This window comes from Vipera ursinii (genome assembly GCF_947247035.1).
Source record: "Vipera ursinii genome assembly, chromosome: 2".
Lineage (NCBI taxonomy): Eukaryota > Metazoa > Chordata > Lepidosauria > Squamata > Viperidae > Vipera > Vipera ursinii.
Window position 1 is genome coordinate 176718973 of NC_139513.1, and position 15777 is coordinate 176734749.

At 39.2% G+C, this 15777-nt stretch overlaps 1 protein-coding gene across 3 annotated transcripts in view; it reads left to right on the plus strand.

Moving 5' to 3' along the window:
* The window catches only part of VAV1 (vav guanine nucleotide exchange factor 1), an 88136-nt gene that overhangs the window by 51412 nt on the left and 20947 nt on the right, over positions 1-15777 (plus strand). For 2 of the 3 annotated variants that reach the window (XR_014491013.1, XM_083350965.1), the window contains exons 8-19: positions 3058-3161; positions 4428-4527; positions 6800-6895; positions 7402-7470; positions 8580-8666; positions 10192-10277; positions 11585-11717; positions 11957-12066; positions 12828-12929; positions 13111-13208; positions 14127-14152; positions 15696-15741. Coding sequence is in view for 2 of the 3 variants with exons in the window: in XM_083350965.1 (XP_083207091.1) it covers positions 3058-3161; positions 4428-4527; positions 6800-6895; positions 7402-7470; positions 8580-8666; positions 10192-10277; positions 11585-11717; positions 11957-12066; positions 12828-12929; positions 13111-13208; positions 14127-14152; positions 15696-15741 (1057 nt within the window). In the remaining variant the exon portion in view is untranslated. The remainder of the gene's footprint in view (positions 1-3057; positions 3162-4427; positions 4528-6799; positions 6896-7401; positions 7471-8579; positions 8667-10191; positions 10278-11584; positions 11718-11956; positions 12067-12827; positions 12930-13110; positions 13209-14126; positions 14153-15695; positions 15742-15777) is intronic. The other variant, XM_083350966.1, reaches the window with a different exon arrangement.

The following is a 15777-nucleotide window of genomic DNA, read 5'->3' on the forward strand; positions in this document are numbered from 1 at the left end:
GCAGCAGAATTCGGATTTCACCAAAATCAGAGGAGCTTTTGGATTCATTATCTTTTCCAGTGAATGGGGTTTCCCTTCCAAAAGGTGAAGAGGAAGAGCTCCCCAGCTCTAGCTTGTTTTGTCTGACTTCAGATTGTGTAAAATACTGCATAGATTGCCCTAGTGCAGTGCTTGTTTTGTAAAAGAAAAAAGGTGCCGGAACTCACACATGTCATACAACATGCCTACCCTACAAGGTTCCATCCAAAAAAGGTGCCGAAACTCCGTTCTGAGCGTTCTATGACAAAATAAGCCCTGCCCTAGTGACACATGGAGCTCTCATTTAATCTGCCACCACACAGGGTCAGACCAAGAATATCAAAAACTTTACAAACATGAGTAGGTTGCAATAATTTTATCTGGCCACTTCATAACAACATCAAAAGCCTGTGGTACATTTCTTATTATAATTCTCCAGAATCTTCCTCCTTAACTGTTTCCTTAGAAATATTTCTTACATTTTCACTGCCAATGTGGTCTTCATATTCCTCCGCTTGCTTGCATGGATGATGCCAGGGAGTGAAGGGCATGGCACTTCAGGGCTCAAAGCAGGCTGCAGCCATGCCTTTCGAACCTTTGCCCACTCCATCTCCCTCTGCTGGAGCCAGAGGAATAGAATAGAGCTGGAAGGGATCTTGGAGGTCTTCTATTCCAGCCCCCTGCTCAAGCAGGAGAACCTATACCATCTCAGACAGGTGACTGTCTAGTCATTTCTTAAAACTCTCTAGTTATGGAGCACCCACGATTTCTGAAGGCAAGCTGTTCCATTGGTTAATTGTCCTCACTGTTAGGAAGTTTCTCCTCAATTCCAGGTTGCTTCTCTCTTTGGTCAGTTTCCAGCCATTGTTTCTTGTCCTGCCCTCCGGTGCTTTGGAGAATAGTTTGACACCCTCTTCTTTGTGGCAGCCCCTCAAATACTGGAACACTCTTATCATGTCACCCCTGTTTCTTCTTTTCTTTAGACTAGCCAAACCCAAGTCCTGCAGCCGTTCTTCATATGTTTTAGTCTCCAGGCTTTGTATCTTATTTAATATTGTGGAGAATAAAGGCTGAATTTGCTTTTTGAAAAGGAATGTGTGGATGGCCCTGGGGAATGAGGGAAAGAGATGGTGCCTAGGAAACAACCAGATCAGAGAGGCGGGAGGGTTAATGGTCCAAGGAAAAAACTTAGGAAGGACCTGCCCTAATGGATCAAGCATTTAAAAGTGGTGGCAGGAAGTTTGTACTTCCAGACTTGGGAAACTCTGTTAATGCTCCCTTAAAATAAATTAAAATTAGTTCATCTAGTCCTGTTTACCTGGGAGGTCGGACATTTCCATGTCTCTTTGCTTTTATCTGTGTATGTATTATGAAATTTTATTTTGAAATGGCCTGGCAAGGATGAAAGCTTAACTCAAAATAATTCCCTCTGTGTTCAGTGGAATTTAATCTCAAAAAAAATATATAAGATCATCTCCTCCTCCTCCTTCTCTTCCTTCTCCTCCTCCTCCTCCTCCTTTAAATCAACTATATATGTACTAGAAACATATAGCCAGTACACAAAAGGCAAATAAAAGAAATCAGAAAGAAATTAGAATGTCCATGACATTCAAATTCAACATTTTTAAATTATCAAAAAGAGAAAAAAAGAAAGAAAACTGAAACAACTATTAAAACAAGAGACTTCATATTTTTATCCCACATTTCTTTAAATACTTATTACAACTGTAACATAGCAAGCCTTACCTCTTAGACAATTGCCTAATGAAATTAATCTGGAACAGAAATGCCGCTATATTTTCCACAGAATAAAGGCCCTGCTGGGTTACTAGTAGTAACCTATACTACTGATAACTGTTCTAGACTGAGTCAATGCTAAATAAAGCAGAAACTATTGTGGGTGGTTTTCCTACTACTACAGGTAGTCCTCGACTTACAACCACAATTGAGCTCAACATTTCTATTGTTAAGTGAGACATTTGTTAACTGAGTTTTGCCCTATTTTACAACCTTTCTTGCTTTGGTTGTTAACTGAATTACTGCAGTTGATAAGTTAGTAGCCCAGTTGCTAAGTGAATCTGGCTTCCCCATTGACTTTGCTTGTCAGAAGGTCACAAAATGGGATCAATGTGACCCCGGGACATTTCAACCAGTTGACAAGCATCCAAATTTTGACTATGTGATTATGGGGATCCTACAAAGTGTGAAAAATGGTCATAAGTCACTATTTTCAGCGTCATTGTAACTCTGAATGGTCACTAAATGAACTGTTGTAAATCAAGGACTGTATATCATTGGGAGTGTGTTTTGCTGTTGCTGTTATTGTTGTTTTCAAAAAGGACTTGTCATAAGGAAAAAAAAGATTGACCTTCTACCCTGCCATCTTTGCCTATTGCCTTGGCCAACAGGACCTTGGAAGTAATGGGCCATCTTTGCCAAAACTCCAGTCCTTTCATCACTTGGGGCTGTATGGCTTTGGAGAGGACAGTATTTGTCCAGATGGGAAATCACTCCTTATATCTTAGAATGATTGAAATTTGCAGTCAAAATGTTAAGCTAAATCTGCTGTGTAAAAATACTGATATTAAAACATCCAGTCAAAAATAACATCTAAAAACTTGTTGGAACTGAAAGGATAATAACTTGCCAAAAATAAAGCAATGAGATCTAGTAGACTTCTACAGCAAGACATTTCAGAGTCATTAAAGAATCATCAGAACAACTTGGCTCCCCCAATTTTACCCTGTGCTCAAATGATACTGGTCCAGTTTGTTCTCCTTAGACTTCATATTGGGTCTTTCCTGTATTGCCAACCAACATTCAACAGCAGAACACAGAGGAGTGAGAAGAGTATCAGGACAAGACACGATTGTGGAGGCTAATGTTGATTGCTATAGCAAACCCTACAGAGTTCTGAAAACTCTCCCTTGGTGATAGATATTGTCCTTGCTCAGTTTTTATGCTAGTAGACATACCAGAAGATGCAAACAAACCAAGCAAATGAGTTATACTTTATCACTGATTTATGTACTCCATCAGGAACTTTTGAAAGTTCATCGGTGCTTTCTAGTGGAGCTGAAGAATGCTTTGTCTTTTAGCCACTCTCAGAATCTCTACCAAGTGTTTATCAAGTTCAAAGAACGGTAAGTTCTTTCCTCAACAGGTCTAAAACTCCCCACAAATTATGGAAATCTAACCCAAAGTTGGCCCGGCCTCTTATCATATTCATCATGCTACAGATTACCTGAGACTGTAGCACAGAAGTATTTTCTCTTTCACATACATTTTTGGGCTACAAAATGTATAATGTATCAAGACCTGCACAAGTATTTCTATTTTGTGAATACTGTAGATAAATCTTACAATGGAAATGCACTACTAGATAAAAAAGATTGATATAGTGTTGTACCAGATGCCTTGACCTTTATTTTATTTATTTATTTATTTTAATCCCATTTATATCCCGCCCTTCTCCGAAGACTCAGGGCGGCTTACAATCTAAAGCACAGATCAATGTGCTTAGCAATAGCCTTCATTCTATGTATATGCCTGCTTATTAGGACTTTGCCCCCCCCCAGTGGCATTATTACAAAGTCAGCTTATTGCCCCCAACAATCTGGGTCCTTTATTGCCTTTACTGATATATAAACATGTCTTTGGAAAGATGCCATTTCTATACTGCCCCATGCTGATATCTAACATACCAAGCATGTTATTCTATGCCCACCCCAGAGACAGATATTTTAAATTAGGACAACCTAATCTGGCTGCCGACATTCAGATATCCACTTGGTCATTCAGTCATACACTCAACTCCAGACATCATTTCACCAAGACTGTGTCTCAATAAATGTTTGAGTTCTTTTCATAAGTGCTTGCTAATGTCATGAGAAATAGTGTGTAGCCACACTGTTTTCTTTCCTTTCCCTTTCTCAATTGCCTTTGATTTTTCCTCACGTGTTTCTTATATCTTTTTGCCTCCTTGAATGTCCAAATTATTGAAGTTTTAGCTTCGTTATTAGTCCTTCCTGTAAGCAGTCTGGCCCTTCTTCATCTAGAATTGAATGATGTGATCTTCTTGCAGTGCAAGACTGCAAGAGAAAGACAAAGAAATATAGAAAACTCTTAGCTCAGCTGCCATCTAATAGTTATTCATATTTTTGGAGCCCAGATCTAGTAGCTCAGTTGCTTAATTTCCTCTTCATTCCTAGAGAAATATAAAATTTGAACAAAATTACTGAGTGTTGTTTAATATTCAGAACTGAATTTTCATCCACGCAAACACCCACTCCCTAGCAATATACACAAGTACATAAACTATACTGACAGTAACAGCTAAATTCATTTTTGAGTATTTCTCTATAGATATGTAACTTTCATTTACCTGGTTTCTTACACTTCACTTACAGGTTCTTGCTCTATGGTCGCTACTGCAGTCAGGTAGAAGCAGCTACTAAATATCTGGACCAAGTATCAACTATTAGTGTGGATGTGCGCATGAAACTAGAGGTGAGAGATGCTATTTGATACATATGCTAGATTCTCCCATTGCACCGAAAAGCTGCTTTATGTATCATATCTAGTGGAGGGAATTGCTTTCATGATGATCTAGACAGGTTCCATATCTCTGCTGCAAGAACTGGATGACAGCTAGAGAGCAACAAAGTTATAACTCTTGCCCTTTGTTGCCATCTAGTGATCATTCAAGGTTTTTGCAGCACACATTATAATCCTTTTATTGGGATTCAGTTCCCATAATTCTCAACTATAATGCTTGGAAGGCAAATGGGGGAATATTGGCTAACTTTTAAAAACATCTTTTTCCAGTGTACATTGGTTTATGTAACGGCATGTGTGAATGACCTTGGTAAATGGGGAAAAACATGTGGCCTAGGGAATAATTTGATAAGGGGAGGGGCAGCCTAAAGCTACATAATTGACAGAGAAAGAAACTCAAAATGGATCCTCTTATCAGACTGTAAGAAGAGATGACAGGAGCTTTGTACTTTCAGATTTGGAAGATTCTGTTTAGAATAGAATAGAATAGAATAGAATAGAATAGAATAGAATAGAATAGAATAGAATAGAATAGAATAGAATGGAATGGAATGGAATGGAATGGAATGGAATGGAATGGAATGGAATGGAATGGAATAGAATAGAATAGAATAGAATAGAATAGAATAGAATAGAATAGAATAGAATAGAATAGAATAGAATAGAATAGAATAGAATATGGAAGGAACCTTGGAGGACTTCTAGTCCAGCCCCCTGTTCAAGCAGGAGGACCTATACCACCTCAGACAAGTGACTGTCTAGCCTCTTTTTAAAAATCTCCAGTGATGGAGCATCCACGATTTCTGAAGGCAAGCTGTTTCACTGATTAATTGTCCTCACTGTCAGGACATTTCTCCTTAATTCCAGGTTGCTTCTCTCTTTGATCAGTTTCTAACCACTGTTTCTTGTCCTGCCCTCTGGTGCTTTGGTGAATAACATGACCCCCTCTTCTTGGTGGCAGCCCCTCCAATACTGGAATACTACTGTCTCTCCTGTTTCTTCTTTTCTTTAGACTAGCCAAACTTAAGTCCTGCAGCCATTCCTCGTGTGTTTTAGTCTCCAGGCCTTTAATCATCTTAGTTGCTCTTCTCTGAATTTTTTCCAAACTCTCAACATCTTTTTTGTGATATGGTGACCAAAATTGGCTGCAGTATTGCAGGTGTGGTCTTACTAGGGTTTTATAAAGCGGTACTAATACTTCGCATGATCTTGATTCTATGCCTCTGTTTATACAGCCCAGGATTGTATTAGCTTTTTTGGCTGCTGCTGCACACTGCTGGCTCATAATCAAGTGACTGTCCACTAGGACTCCAAGGACTCCTAGAACCAGACTTATAATAAAATAGAATTAACTCATCTGATCTGTTTCCCATCTGGTTTATCTGGGAAAGCTGACACTATGTAACTCCTGTTACATACTGTCATTATGCAGTAGAATTATACAAAAATGCACAAATTAATACATCAATACATTTAGTAGTGGTTCTTTTTCTTTGTTAGATTAGAAGTAAAAAATTCAACTGCCACTTTTGGAAAGTTTTCAGTCCCTTGCCTCACATCCAAAACTTTGAGGTCTTGAGTGAGACTGAACAAGACTGGAGAAAAATATAAAGCACAAAGCCACTCCAGCAAAAATCAGATGTGCAATATAAAACCCCAAAACAAATGGAAAGAGGAAGGACAGCATCACGTCCCAGTGCCTCAAGTGAACAGAAGCCTTGCTAGTCTGGTGCAATACTGGTGGGTCTGGCAGCTACTCCAAGGCTCTAGATGCAGACATGCAGTCTTACCACTAAGGTAAAAACAAGAAGTCAGGAATGGCAAGTGTGGTTTTGCTTGTGTGGAGGGTCAAGGAGATGATCTTGAGGGAAATAGGCAATAACTGTTATGTAGCTCAAGAAAGCTGAAACATTCCTTAAGTCCTGGGATCCATGGTAATAGGGTACGAGGTAATAGTCTAAAGAGACTCAGGCAGACTCCTCCCTGATCCACTGGGATGTAAAAGGGAATGGAGGGACAGCACAATCAGGTCTGCAAAATTCTGTAATTCAAGCCTTTTTCAATAAAGTAAGTTCTAACTTTCCTGTGGAGTTGGTTTCCTTATACTGTATGTCATAGTATTGATAGCTGATAAGGTATAGTTTGGTCGTGTGCAATAATTCTTCCCTGCTGCAGGAGAAGTATAAATGGCTAATGAATCATAAATCATGTTTTTGCCTTTCAGGAATGTTCCCAACGAGCCAATAATGGCCGGTTCAGCCTGCGTGATCTCCTCATGGTACCCATGCAGCGGGTCTTGAAATATCATCTTCTCCTTCAGGTAATAACATTTTATCAGATTACGTCCCCCATGTTGTGGAGAGGGAATGAAGAATGGAGAAAGGAGGAATGATGCTCAGAAAACCTGAGCAAGATCTTTTCTGCAGCTTTCTCTCCTGTTGAGTTTGGGGTGGAGAAATTCCCATAAGATTGAGCTTAGGTGCCTGGAGTCAGTTCCTTGATCAAATTCAGAACTGGGGGGGGGCAGGGGGGAGGGACTTTGAAGGAAGAAGACAAAGAAGAAGCTGGAAGCCAAGAATCTTAACTTTGTTTAGACAAGGTCTCCTTTCCTTGAGTCTCCTGTCTCTTTCTCTTAGAGACTTTTTGAATCAGTGAAACTATCTCTACCCTTTTGTTCCTTGGGACAGGACTCTACAATTTATACAGTCAAAAAACCCATCTTAGTTTCAGGCTATCAGTGGAGATGTGGCACATGAATATCAGAGAACACACAATAACTATAATTGTGAAATCTGTTAACTCCTGTTGTTTCCTTCTTTCTTCCAGGAGCTGACCAAATACACACCAGAACCAAATGAAAAGGAGAACCTGAGGCAAGCGTTAGATGCCATGCGGGTGAGAGTAATATCAGTGGCTCTTCTGGACAGGAAGTTAAATAAAACCAGGATAATCCACTGGTCGCAAATGTCCCCGTAACAACCTGCCTCAACTAGGTCTCCCAAGAAAGCAGACCTCTTGAAACTGGCATTGTCTCTAAAGGAACTTTTATTAGGAACTAGTGATAGCAAGGAATCAAAGCAAGGTCTAAAGAAAACTCCCACGCAAGCAGTATATCAAAAGCAATATTCATTACTCATCCCCCCCACACTGCCCTTTTGAATCTCAGCCAATCCACAGATGGTATATTGTTTTGGTAACTGGCTCCTTTGGCACGCTCTTCAAGGTCTCTCTCAGTTTCATTTCCCTCTGGCTCCAAGCACAAACTGTCTTCTAGATAAAGGTGATGTTATTTGGCTGCATTCCTTCCCCTGGGGGAAGGGCAAAGTGGCAAGGCAAGACAAACCATCACCCAGAGCATCCCCCACCTCCCAACAGTATGTCAGATCCCCCAAAAATGGTTATAGAAGCATGTATAGGATAGATAGAAAAGTAATACATTTCTTTGGGGATCTGGCAGTCCCTGTAGAACTAAAGTGCAGAAGAACATGAGCTGTGGTTTCTATGGCACCCATAAGAGAGGGGCAGAATTTGGTTTCATAGGTGGTTTTCCTTGTATTTTCCTTCCCATGCTGTAGGGAGAGCATTGAACTGAGCTAAAGATAAGGCTCTTCTAAATTTGGGAACTGTGATATGATACAAATATGAGGCTGGTTTAGGCACTAAAATTTGGTTATTTGCAATTATATTATAAGAGAAACCAGCAATTTATGTTTGATCTTCTACATCTAGATTCCTTTGCCTTAGTATTGATCTAGCTTGATTTGACTTAGGTTAAGAAGGTTAAGATGGCATCACTGGACATGTGAAAAGCTTTCACTGCGCAAAGAGTGTTTGTGGGAATTAAGTACTTACACAATACATACTTATTCTGGTAAATTAAGCCAAATGATAAATTACATGTTTATTAATAATTGTTTAAGCTTACATTTTTCTATTGGACAATTATTTCAACTGTTTCTGAATTTTCTGCTACTGAATGAAAACCAAATTATTTATTTCACTAGGATCTGGCTCAATGCGTGAATGAGGTCAAAAGAGACAATGAAACATTGAAACAAATAACTAATTTCCAACTTTCCATAGAGAATCTGGTGAGTGTTGCTTTGAGGGACTTTGGTAGAATCTAGATTTGAACATTTTCAATTCCTATACCTTAATTATATCCAATGCAAAACCAATGAGACAGCTCACTGTGCTGTCCAAATAAATTATAGTCCCGCTGTCTCCAGCTAGCCCAGTTGTTGAGCATCTTGGTTGGGAATTGTGGCTTTTATAATCCATCATATCTAGATGTCACCAATTGTTGGGCTATGTGGGTTCAGTCTAAAAGGGGAAATCTCTAGGAGGGAAAACCCTAAAATAACACACACCCACTGTCTACTGATAGGTTATCTACCTTCTTCCCCAAATGCTAGTTCTCTTGCTATCCAGTATTTTGGAAGTTCCTCCTTTATCCTCAAATTCATCCTGAAGGTTACTTGGGGGGGGGTGTCTTTTCTTTCCACATCTTGTCAGATCCATTCACTTACTAATGCTCGTTCTGTGATCCTGTAATTTGCCTTTGACCCTTCCATTGTTTACCTTCTGCTGGTTCCCTCTTAGTTTTTGTTTCAGGCTGTTATGTCTTGCTCAGCTCTTTTCATCTTTGCAGAATGTTGCTGGGTATTTTCAAAATGGATGTCTATCAGTTCACCCTGTTCTCCAGCCTCTGCCCACCCTCCTCCTTCCATGGCCTCCTTTGGATGCTCTTTTCACCAAAAGTGTTCTGCTTTGAACTTTCATCTGCAGAATTCTACCAGTGCATTTCACCTTCTTCCACACTGTATATAGTCTACCCTTCTTTCTTCTTCCATGACTCCCAGTCATTTGATTCAATGGCTTTCTCCAAAAAGCTTTCTTCTGCTGCTGCTGCCTGCACTGCAAATCTGCTAATGACTACCTTTAATTCAACATTGGCCTCAAGAACAAAGAGCCTTATATTCTTCCGTTCATTCCCAGCCCAGATTTCGTCCCTCCATTTCAGACATGTTAAACACAAGGCCCAGGGGCCAGATCCGGCCCGCGAAGTGGTTTCATGTGGCCCGTGAAGCCATCCTGGAAACAGTGAGGGAATGGCCCCCACTGCCTTGGCCCTGGCCCAGAGACCCTCCTTCTGCCAGAGACCCTCAGATCTGTCCCACTCCTGCCCAGGCCCCCATAGGCACCCTTGATGTGAACGATGTAGAGCTGGCCACACCCACCCAGTAGACCACACCCACCCTGGCCATACCCACCCGGCCCCCTAAGGGCAACCGCAATGCTGATGCGGCCCTCAATGAAATTGAGTTTGACACCCCTGCTCCATTTGATATCCATTCTTATTCTTAGGCTGGGGGAGGGGAGGGGTAATTTTTATTCAGCAAACTATATTGTGACTTAACATCATGGCCTTCATGCAGAATGCAGAAGCTCATGGCTGCTATTTGGGAAATAAAATCTGGAGGATGAAATCATTCACGTTTCTCTTTATTAATGTTATTTTGGAAACCAGCCACTGAAAGGAGTTGGCAGTCCCAAGCAAGTCCTACACATAAAGAGTTTATATCTTGTAAATATGATTATTTTCTTTCCTCCTAGTCACAATCCCTGGCTCACTTTGGGAGGCCAAAAATTGATGGAGAGCTGAAGATCATCACTGGGGAAAAGCGCTCCAAATTAGACAGGTGATGGATAGCATGAACATTTTGGTAGCAATGTAAATTTATATGTCCCAAAGCCAAATGTGTCAGATACTGTATATTACGATGTTTACTGAAATACTGAAAGCAAAAGTAGTGTTTGCAAACATGAAAGCATTTCATTAGCTGTTCTGCTTTTGTTGCCAAACCTGAGAGGGTCAGAAGAGAAAAAAGTTTGAGATAGGGAGCTTCTACACTGTTGATATCCTAGTTCTGGATAGTGTGTCTCAGCAATGTCTCCTCCACACTAATATGTATCTTTGGATTTTTCTACTCTTTATTAGATTTTTTAACAGAAAGAATGACATTTTTTTAATCAAATCTATGCCATCCAGTATTTTCTCTGCTGCCTTGTAGCACAAACCTATTTAATACAGACAAGGAACTAAGTGGCTTCTTTGCAAATATTTCTGAGTAATTGCTTTGGTTCAGTTTATTGCTTTCTGCTGGATAGGGTAGGAGAATTAATAGTCAGTTACCATTTGAGTAATATTTCTTGTACTCAGTGCAATCATACTTACTTCTGAATTAGGCCTGTCATGTCCAAGCTGCAAAAATCTGTCACTTAATGGCATTAAAAAGTTATTTTATTTTGCATTTCTTTTCTGACAACTAATGAATTTTGCAGCCCAGGTATATAGCCCTATTCTAATCAGAAGAAGATTGGATTATTTTACTTGCTATTGTATTTGTAAATTAGTGGGGGGAAGTTGTATATTTTTAAAATATTTACAGCAAAATAGTGAAGTGGAAAATGCCCACTTTAAATATCATATTCATATCTCTTGTTACTTTTTTCATGCTTATCCCATTACAAGAACATCTTAAACAACAATTTGCTTCTTTTTCATTGCAACCAACACCTGCTGTCTCTGCCTAATAATAGGTCTAGCCTTAGCTCATACGGCTTGATTTTTGCCTTTATACTTACTCTTTGTACTGATAGCACTTTTCTTTGAAGAAAGGAGGGGCTAATGCTTGCTCCTTCAAGCACCCACAGTTGTTTTCATTCGTGAGTACAATTGTCCACCTAACTGTTGCTTTCCAATATTCTTTGTCAAGTAGCATCATGGGTCTAATCAGTTTTTAGTTGAGGAGGGAATGGCCAGAGGTTGATGTCATCATTGAGGATGCTCTAAATTTCTATGTGCTTACATCTCAAGAGAATACTGAGCAATTCAACATTGTTTGATGACTACCATTGTTATCCACCATTGTTATCCATTTCAACAATGCATTGTTTATAAAGTACATTTCTTGCTTGACTTTCTCAACTTAACCATTTCTTGTAGATACGGTTTTCTCCTGGATAAAGCTCTGCTAATCTGCAAGCGAAAAGGGGATTCGTATGAAATGAAGATATTTGTTGATCTTTGCAACTACCAGGTCCGAGATGATTCTTCTGCAGAAAAAGATAATAAGAAGGTAAAGTCTGAGTACATCCTATAGGGAGAAAACCTGGGAAAGGAATGGCAGTCATGGATTCTACTTTTCTCTAGAATTAGAACTAAATTTTATTTTAGCCCAAAAAGACAATGCTGTGCTTCCTTTTTAACCCATTGTACTATGTTCCTTCCAAAGGAGATTAATAGGGGGAAAGGGGTCTGGGATTAAATTGCCCCAGATTTTGCCTTAATAAATTATTCTGCAATTTTTGTTGTCAGTGGACTCATATGTTCCTTCTAATTGAGCCTAATGGATTCTCGGGCTATGAACTGTACTTCAAGACACGAGAGCTGAAAAAGAAGTGGATGGAACAATTTGAAATGGCTCTGTAAGTTTCTTCTATTCCTCTAGCCTTGGCATGATGACCTTTATCATTCCAAGTCTGCTGTGCTTTGGACCAATCACAGCATGATGGATGCATTCTAGATTTAACAGGGCACCTTAATGGGAAAGAGAAAGGAAGGAAGAAAGAAAGAAAGAAAGAAAGAAAGAAAGAAAGAAAGAAAGAAAGAAAGAAAGAAAGAAAGAAAGGAAGGAAGGAAGGAAGGAAGGAAGGAAGGAAGGAAGGAAGGAAGGAAGGGCTTGATTAATCAGAAGGCTTCTACAGAAATTAGATAGTTATAGTCAATAAACATGGGTTTCCTATTAGCTGATCAATAAAATCCATAACATTTCCAACATTTCATTATTTCATGAAGTTCAGCAATTTCCTAGAGTTCTTTTTGACAAAGCAAGATGAGAAATAGGAATTCAGAAAATAAGATAGGGGACTTCTCAGTCTGTGACAATTGCTATCAAGAATCTTTGTTTATTCATTCTTAATTTTTCACAAACTAGCCTATACTTCTTTTGCTTTTTCTTAAAATGAAATCATAGGAATATTTCAGAGAATAACAGCATTTTCAATTTTTACCAGCTGGCATGTAGAAAACCAAACTGAAACAAACTCAGGAACAAAAAAAGAAAATTAATATAAGAGGGCAAAACAATCTACTGCTTTCCTAATGCCTTTTTACAAAGCAAAAGATCTAGCAAGCAGAAGTATTGCATTTTGCTTGCTAAGTGCCTTCTTATTATTCCATGGTACAGCTCCAATATCTATCCTGAAAATGCCAAAGCCAATAGACATGAGTTCTACATGTATTCATTTGAAGATACCACCTCCTGCAAAGCCTGCCAGATGCTGCTGAGGTATGTATGTTATACCATATACTTCAATCCCCGCTTGAATAAATTCTAAATATTTAATAATACAGCTGCCATTTTATGTGTAGAAGCAGACAACCCTGTAAAATAACTAGGCCATATTCCACTTTATCCTGAAAAGTCAAATATGTGGACTTACTCTCCATACCCTTCTATCTGTTCATAGAGGAACCTTCTACCAGGGCTATCGCTGCAGCAAATGCAGGTCACCTGCTCATAAGGAATGTCTTGGCCGGGTGTCACCATGTGGAAAGTCCAGTTCAGGTAAGTTTCTACGGTAGTAGCCAAACCTTATTCCTTGCTTGCATGTTGCATAACAATGTGCCATAACAATCTGGCAATCCCCAGTGTTCTCATTCTGGACCCGAATTTATTTAACAAGGCTATGCACTCTGCACGAAGGCCACAGGCAAAACCACTGATTTATGGCCACAGTTCTTCTTCCTAACTCAGAACATTAAATCAGTAGTAGGAAAATCCCTAAAAGGTTTGTGGTATTGCACAGGAATGGGGAAAGCCTGTGTGCCTAGGTCCTGCTATTGTTCTCAACCTTTGGAAGCTAGGCTTTCTTTGGGACAATATGCAGCAAAGGCCAGCTACCTGCATCCTCTACATATTTGGGGCTATAAATGGTTGGACAATTTTAGTCCAAATGTCTTGAGGCAGCAGGGAAACAGTTTGGAGGGCTGATGGGAACAATTTTATAAAGTAGTTATTTTGGGGGGGTAGGGTGGGGTGGGCTATTTATAAAATAGTTGCCATAGTGAATGAGATCAGTCACAAGTATTCATGTACAAATCATCAAACTACCGTTGAGGTTGCTTCTGACTATACTTCGAAAAAGCAAAGAAATGGCTGGATGTGTCAACATAGATGAAGGAATTCCATCCTCCTCCTCCTTTTTTCCCCCCAGACGGGATAGCCATTTGTTGGGAATGGTATAAGGTCTCCTGCTTGAGAGGGGGTTGGACTAGAAGACCTCCAAGGTCCCTTCCAGCCCTATTCTATGTTTTCATTATAGGGATTAGGAAAGAGTTGGCTCCCTTCTGTCTATAGAATATACCACTTCCTTCTTCCTTCCCTTCTTTGCTGCTGGTGGCTCATCACCTCTGTTCCTTCATGTTAATTGCAAGATTCTCTTGTCCCTATAATGACTGTAATACTGCTTTTTTCTGTCTAAAGGTGACTCTGGATTTACTGTAAAAAAGGTAAAAAAACCCGAATGTTTAATTTAAATTTGTGACAAGTTGAAAAATTGGGAATTAATGATGGATAAATGGTGGAAAGACAGATGGGCCTGGTTTATACATCATCCAATATGGTGGAAGGACTGGATGACTGAAAACTCTGTCCCATGGATGCCTTTAATGATGCAGTTTGGTTTTGGTATAGCAGAATATGTGAACCCACCCATTGTGGTTTAGCACAATGTGTTAATCAGATCACAAATAATCAGTTTTTATTTGGCAAACCACAAAATAATATATTTTTTTAAAAAGCTAGTTAAAGATAAGATGGAAACTTGACCATTTTCCTCAGCAACTTCATCATTGCATTTCTAAAGATGGGTAGGAAAAGCACTTTTTGGATTGGAACGCAGGCTGACACAATACATATTTTTATCAGCCTTACATTTTCCTCCTCAATCATTCTGCCGTGAGGAAATTAGAGAGTAATAGAAGGATTTATTGTCTTATTCTGTCCAAGTGTTAAAGCCTGTGCATGAATTGGGGGCTTTACAACAGAGATCTGAACATTTTTAATTTCAGCAGTGTGAATGTGTGTATTACAAATCAATAGCTGTTGATTGTATTAATAGTTTGCTGTAGTGTGTGAATAGAATTTGTGATTTGTTTCTGGTTGGACTATATATCTCCCCAGATTTTTAGCATACTGTGTACAAGGTCAGAACATCTAAAAAGGGAACTCCAAATAAGAAATTGGGCAACCTAGCCATTATTAGTTTGCTCCTCCACTAGATTGATTCTGGCTTATTCAGCAAACAATGATTGAAACAAATTACATCTAAGCATGATATACAAATGCAGTCACTAATAGTTTGGCTTTTCTTGCTATTTAAATCTCTGTCTCTTTTCCTTTTTTACTACTCCCTTTATCATTTACATATCTCTGTTCAAGCTATTCCTTGCTTTACACTCTATCTTCCCCTATATCTCCACCTTCTATTCCCTATTTTATTCCTCCCTCTTTGATTTTTTATCTCTTCAGTTTTCCAAGATTCTGTTTTCTGTCCTTAATACCCAAAGCACTACATAAAGTGAGATCAGACCTACCCACTCGCTTCATTCCCAGAATGCCAATCCATGTGCCCAAACCCACATAACTGAAACAGAAGGTTGATAGGATTTGGTATAATTGCATTCTGTTTTCTAATAACTGGGAGAGAAGTTCAGCTTGTTCCATAGCTGGAACTTTATCTCCATTCTGGAAAAGATATGAAACCTTATTTTACAGTTCAGCTTCTATGAAGAGATTTGCCTTCATGCTAATTGTAGAATCTTCCTCCCGAAAAGTATATTTTTAAATATTACATGTCACCACAGCAAAACAGGCAAGAACAGAGAATAAGAAAGGTCTGTAAGCCATTGTTAGCAAATGGCTGTAACTTAAGATTTGTACATTGAGTAAAATTAATGAATCACATAGAAGCAACCTACATGTAGGGCATTTTTCTAGATTTATGACTCCATTTTTACTGTTTCGACCTATTTTTCTGTATTTTTGGTGCAGAATAAATCCAACAGACACACAATGGAAAGAGACAAAACAGATCTAGGTAAGTTACTGTTTTTACCTTGGCAGTTAGTTTACA